At 46.6% G+C, this 5,916-nt stretch overlaps 1 protein-coding gene across 1 annotated transcript; it reads right to left on the bottom strand.

Annotated features, from left to right (window-relative positions):
- Positions 1 to 643: 643 nt before the first annotated feature.
- On the bottom strand, positions 644 to 4,447 carry LOC127298555 (GTPase LSG1-1). Its single transcript, XM_051328406.1, has 7 exons — positions 4,078 to 4,447; positions 3,865 to 3,954; positions 3,684 to 3,770; positions 3,245 to 3,338; positions 2,883 to 2,939; positions 2,199 to 2,278; positions 644 to 2,120 (listed from the first exon to the last, which is right to left on the bottom strand). The coding sequence occupies exons 1-7, from the start codon at positions 4,317 to 4,319 to the stop codon at positions 995 to 997; spliced, it is 1,776 nt and encodes a 591-aa protein (XP_051184366.1). The 5' UTR covers positions 4,320 to 4,447; the 3' UTR covers positions 644 to 994.
- Between the last annotated feature and the right edge of the window lie 1,469 nt (positions 4,448 to 5,916).

Raw genomic sequence — 5,916 nt, 5'->3', positions numbered from 1 at the left:
CACCTCCTTATTCTCAGCATCAAGATCAATGTTGATCTTCTTTGTATCGAGAACCGAGGGCCATGGAGTTGCTGCTTTGCTGCCTGTAGGGATAGCAATGGAGCATACTTGGGCGCATCTCGCTATTGTATTTGCAGGGAATTTCCGATCCAACTACTACGGAGGCCCTGGCGGTACGTGAGGCTCGGCTTTGGTCAAGACCTCTCCCTGGATCAAGCATACATTGTCTCAGATTGCAAGACAGTCATTTCTGATATCAAGGATGGATCAATGGGAAAATATGGTTCAGTCATATCCGAGATCAAGCATCGTTCCAATATTTTCCAGAGTTGTAAGTTCGCTTACGAAAGTCGAGCTTCAAATTTTGAAGCACACAATCTTGCTAGGCATATGATTTCTTCAGGAATAGGTCGCCACCTGTGGCTAGATACTCCTTATTCTGATTCCATTCCTGTACACATTATTACTGATCAATAAAGCCTGGCAGTATTGTCCTCAAAAAAAAAAAATGTAACACTAAAAATCAGAACACCATGAACAGCATACTCCCTCCATGCCATCGAACTTGTCATAACTTTGTCTAAATTTGACACTACACCAAAATTTAGACAAAGTTAAGACAAATTTCATGGAACGGAGGGAGTACATCAAAATGATCTTTGCATATGTGTAGTTATGTCGACTGTCAAAATATTACAGGAGACCACGCCTATCAGAAGTCACAGCCCAGATTATATGCAGGGGCAATAAGAATTGAAATGACAAAGCATGACTTATCTCTCCAAATTTTTACACATAATCATGCAAAACTCAGGTCTGTCTCATCTACCAGAGCAGATCCAGCAATCGGCACACAGCCAGAGCAATCAGCTATATTATGTAACACACCATGTGTAACTCTTTCTTGATTTTGCATTCCTAGGCTGTTTCCGGGGTAGCAAGGAGGGCGCCATGCCCAAGCATATGTAACTCTATTTCTTGATTTTGCATTTGTCTAGACAGTAAGGACGGTGGGGGTGTCATGCTGAACATCTCCACTCACGCTAACAGCAGGAGTATTGACGGTGGGTTTCTGGAACGCCCTCACCACCGCCGTTCCATCACCTCCATCGTCTCCGACCCTCCAGGATCGGTCCTTCTTCCGCTGGGGTTTCCTGTGCTGCTTGTGGGACGCCTCCTGCTGCTGCTTCTTCTCAGCGGCTTTAGACCCCTCGGTGGCCAAGTCGAAAGACTCTAGGTCACTCAAGACATGCCTCATGTCCGGACCTGCTGCGTCATCCTGCTCATTGGAGTCGTAACTGGCTGATTCATCAGCTGCTGAAGTAGTCTCTCTCAGCTCCATTTCATCACCAGGAGGGAGTTCATAGTGCGGGATTTTGCCGTCGATGTAATCTTTCAGTATCTGTCTAGCAGCCCTGGTCTCATTAGGTAGCCCACCATGGCCAACATGGCCCCGAGACATGCAGTATGCACGCAGCAGCTCAGCTGCAGTCGGTGGCCGAGATTGTGACTCATATGCTTTCGGCTTGGGCAAGGTGATCTTGTAAGTCTGCTCCAGGACATCTCTTGGGACACGATCTGCCACTACTTGGATAGCGTCCCGGTGCTTTGTCATCCTGTCAATCGGCAGGACACCGCATGACACCATCTCATGCCTTGAGCTTGAGAATGAAGGGAAAACCAGACCAGGGCAATCACACAGCATGAGCTCTTCTGAGATGATCAATGTCTGGAAATGTTTCGTCTTACCAGGTGTGTGAGTGACACCGGTCTTCTTCTGGCCAACCAAAGCATTTATCGTGGAACTCTTTCCAACATTTGGATAACCAACAAATCCAACAACCACATGCTTAGCCGTTGATGAAACAGAATCAGAACTGGCTTCATGACCCTGTTTAACTGTTGAGATCTTCCTTTGTGCTACAATAGATTTTGCTTCAGTTTGCAACCTCATCAAGAGCTCATCCCTGCCATATACCTTGGTATCCATATCAAGCGAAACAGGATCTTCTCCAGAGTGTTCACCAGACATTTTTCCTTCTAATTTGGCAGTAGCAGCTTTAGCAGACCAGAAAACATGGAGAATGTCGTGCTCCTTGAAATAGTCTGCCCATCTCTTTCTGCAGTTAGGCCAAATTTGTAAGGACATCATTTTAGACTATATACAATAAATAGACCACAATGGGCAAGGTGCAGACCTGATATTTAAAGGTAGCAAATCAGCCTTGTTGACAAGGAGCATAGTTCTCTTGTGTTCATCAATTTCCTTTGCATATACCTAGTATAGATAATGTCATGTCATCAGATCACTAAAAGGTTCATGAATCAAAAATAGAACACATTAGGTGTAACAACTAACGACTGATTTTGGTGTTAGCACATAGACCAAACATGAGAGCACAGCAATAGATTCAGATTAACATAATTTACCATTTGTAGCACCTAAGGAACATAGCAAGTTATCCTAATGTAGTTGTCCTAATGTGGACTTGCGGAGAAAAGAAAAACAAGACCGAGATCATGCTAGCAAACTAATGTTAACAGAGAAGAGGGGGCGCTGAATTCTGCATGTATATTCATGATAGACAGAAAACCAATAAATTCTCCTGTCATAGATACAGCAACAAAGAACTTTCTCTCACAATTTAGTTGTTACAACTTTGCAACTTGCAGATATTTGGATAAGAAAATTACAGAACATATAGCCTCCGAATAAGAATTCATGGACAGCTCTTCTGATGCAATTTTACTACTAATGCTTCTGTGCACAAAGTTGGTTACTGAATTAACTTGAAACAGGTACAAGCTGCAACCCTCTTGCTATGTGTGTACTAGATATTCCTTAAGTTGAATTTATTTTTGTACAAAAACATGATAAGTACCTCAAGATCAGGGCACCGGTAGAATAATGGGTCTCGGGCATCAACTACCATGACCAGCTTCATGAAAGAAGAGAAAACAATAGTCAGTACTTGTGCATGCTATTTATTATGAGTTGCTTATCTTTAAGCAAACGGTAATGCAGTACAATTGAGCACAATATAGTAGTGTATCTGATAGAGGATAAGCAGTAAGAGTACATAATATAAAATCCAGCATCTGCTACAATTTTAGAGAGTAGGGCAATGGTTGGCCCAGCACCAAAGCACTGGGCCAAAAGGTGATATTTGCACAAGACTGTAAACAAGCAGTCAATAACAATATCTGTGGGTGACAAAGGCGGTGAAGGTGGAGCATTACTCACCAAATCACTGCGTTCCACTACTCTCCAGAGCTGTCTCCAGATGTCAATGTTCTTCTCAAAGGGTGTAAGGACAATCTTGTCATTCTCTTCCAATCTACATAGATGATTGCTCCAAGCATTCAATTTCTCAAAAGATGCAGTAAGACACGTTACATTCAAAACAGCCTACCTAGTGCAAGATAGCAGGTTTTATTTAATGCCTAATTGCCTATACATATAAGTGAGCAATTAATTAATAAATAGATGAGACAGATCCATAACAGAATGCTCAAAGCCACATGGTAAGTGGTAAGCACCAAAACAATTACTACCAATTTCATACAAGAACGGCTGGTTATAGCTGGTAAACTAAGCTGAGACGAGTCCTTAAAATGTCATCAAATCAATCAGTTCCTAATCATAACTTCATAAGCAGAGCACAGCGCAAGTTGGCACAAACCTCGCGAGATTCCTCCGCCACACGAGGAACGCCTGTCCCTCGCTTGCATCGAGCTCCTCCAAGGTCATCTGGTTATGCCACGGTGGACTGCAAATCACACACACATCGCACAGTCACTGAGTCAGCTAGCAAGAACAACCCCCAAACTCAAAGCAGCACAGCAACAATCAGCAGCACTCACCGCCTGGGGACCCCGAGGCTGCTGGCGTGCATCTTCTCGTGCTCCTTCCGAAGCCGGCGCCTCTGCTCGTCCGTCTCCCCGGTGGCGTCCCTGCGCCGCACCAACCAACATAACTCAGAACGGAACGACCATTTCAGACCGAAGCACACCCGAACGAACCAACACAACTCAGAAATCAGAACGGGACGAAGGCTGAAGGGGAGGGAGGCTCACAGGTCGATGACGACGTCGGAGGGCGCGGATGCGGCGAGGGCGGAGTGGAGGCGGTCCTCCTCGGCGGCGCGCTGGAGGACGGCGTCGATCTCGCCGACGTCGATGACGGACTCGAGCGGCGGCGCGCGGCGGCGGGAGGAGGCGAGCGCCTCGCCGCGCTCCTTGGCCTCCAGCGCCGCCCTGTTCTGCTGCCGGATCAGCGCGCGGCCCAGGTTCTCCCCCTTCTTCCCGCGGCCCGCCATCGCAGCGAGGTCGAAGCCGCCGACCCGGAAATTCGGAATCCGGTTAGCCCTGGATCAGAAGGGCTCGGGGAGATCGCCGGCGAGGAAAGCTCGGAGGCGGGGCGCTGGCTACGGCTAGGGTTTTAGCGACGAGGGGAAGGTGGAGAAGAGGGTGGAGGAAGGTGAAGGCGTTGGAGATATTTGAGTTGGTTTTCTCCTGCGCGTGAGTCTCTGGGACTCGGGGCCCACATGGCAGAGGGCGTATGCGCTGACGCGACACACCAACCAGTTCCTCAATTCCGGGTAACTTCAAGACTTTTTGAAAAGTATACATACTTTCAAATTCTTCTGAGTCTCTACGAATTCCCGCTTAAGATCGTAAACACTGTTTAGGATGGAATGTAACCCGAAATGGAGAAGGTTGTAAAACACGGAGGAACAAAGAAAAAAGTTCCATAAAAGTCTTATACTACCTCGTTCATAAAATAATGTTAAAACTTAGTAAAAAATGCATGTACCTAGACATGTTTTAGTGTGTCATGCATGTAAATTTAGATAAAATTAGGACATCTTTTTGTGGATGGTAATACCAAGTAATTATATGGACGAGTTAAGACAAATATATTTGTTTTCAAATTGGAGGATAACCCCGGGTCCCCGGCACAAGATGCCAGCCAGCACATACAGGGCTGAGCTCGGGCTAGCTCGCTAGAGATTAATCAATTCAACTGATCATTTACTATGTCAATGTTTCTTTTGTGAGTCGCATTGTACTGTATCAATGTATGCGTATGTTAAGCTCATACTCACCTCACTGAGAGAACAAAGATGGAGAAAGAATTCCTTTTTTTTTGAAACGGAGGCAACAGTTTTGCCTTATTCTATTAATTATAAGAGAGTTTTACAGGATTGTAAAAGCAAAACGGGGTTACAATACAGACTACTCTCGCGACATCAAAAGACTCACACCCTTGGCACCAGCGGCAACCCAAAGCTCTAGCTCTTTTTTCATATCTCACAAATCACCGAAGGCGGCATGTGCTTGTGTCGTAAGACTCTACCATTTCGCTCATTCCAAACTTGCCACGAGGTGAGAGCAACGATGGACGCGAGGCCTTTACGGTTCGGCGTGGAGGGGCCGGTCATGAAAGCATTGTGGAGCTTAGTTAGGGCTAAACTGGACCATGGTCCGCCCTTATATTTTGTCAAAAGATATTTATGTATGTGTATTAGAGGCCCAGCCAACCAGCTCCTGCCCCAGCCCATCGTGCTGCCTTCTAGACTCCCGATCTCTGTGTGTCTACGTCGATGCTGCTCGTTAGTAGTACTTCGCTAGGTTTGGAGAATAATGCACGAACAGGCACCCACAGGGGGTCACCAGACTGTAGGATGCATGGCCGTAGAACAGCGACTAAAGGCATCTCCAGCGGCGTGACGCATGCGGATGCTGAGCGATCGTTTACGTCCGTCGTAACCGAAAATAATGCGTCTGGGCTCTCCTCCAGCGGGCCAATGCAAAGTAACCGGGCCGTCCGCGGTGACGCAAATCTAGCCCAAATATGCGCCAGGTTTGCGTCTCCGCGAACGCTACGCGGTCACGCCGAGCGTCCTCCTTTTC

The sequence above is a fragment of the Lolium perenne genome, chromosome 5 (assembly GCF_019359855.2).
Source record: "Lolium perenne isolate Kyuss_39 chromosome 5, Kyuss_2.0, whole genome shotgun sequence".
NCBI lineage: Eukaryota > Viridiplantae > Streptophyta > Magnoliopsida > Poales > Poaceae > Lolium > Lolium perenne.
This window is presented reverse-complemented; position numbering and strand designations above follow the sequence as displayed.

Bases quoted from the DNA above. Each gene is read 5' to 3' on its own strand.
- LOC127298555 (XM_051328406.1), bottom strand. From the start codon at position 4,319: ATGGCGGGCCGCGGGAAGAAGGGGGAGAACCTGGGCCGCGCGCTGATC. The intron at 3,339-3,683 runs GTTTGTGCCAAC...TCATCTATGTAG, and splicing joins TGGCGGAGGAATCTCGCGAG to ATTGGAAGAGAATGACAAGA. The intron at 2,279-2,882 runs GTACTTATCATG...TATCTATACTAG, and splicing joins ACCGGTGCCCTGATCTTGAG to GTATATGCAAAGGAAATTGA.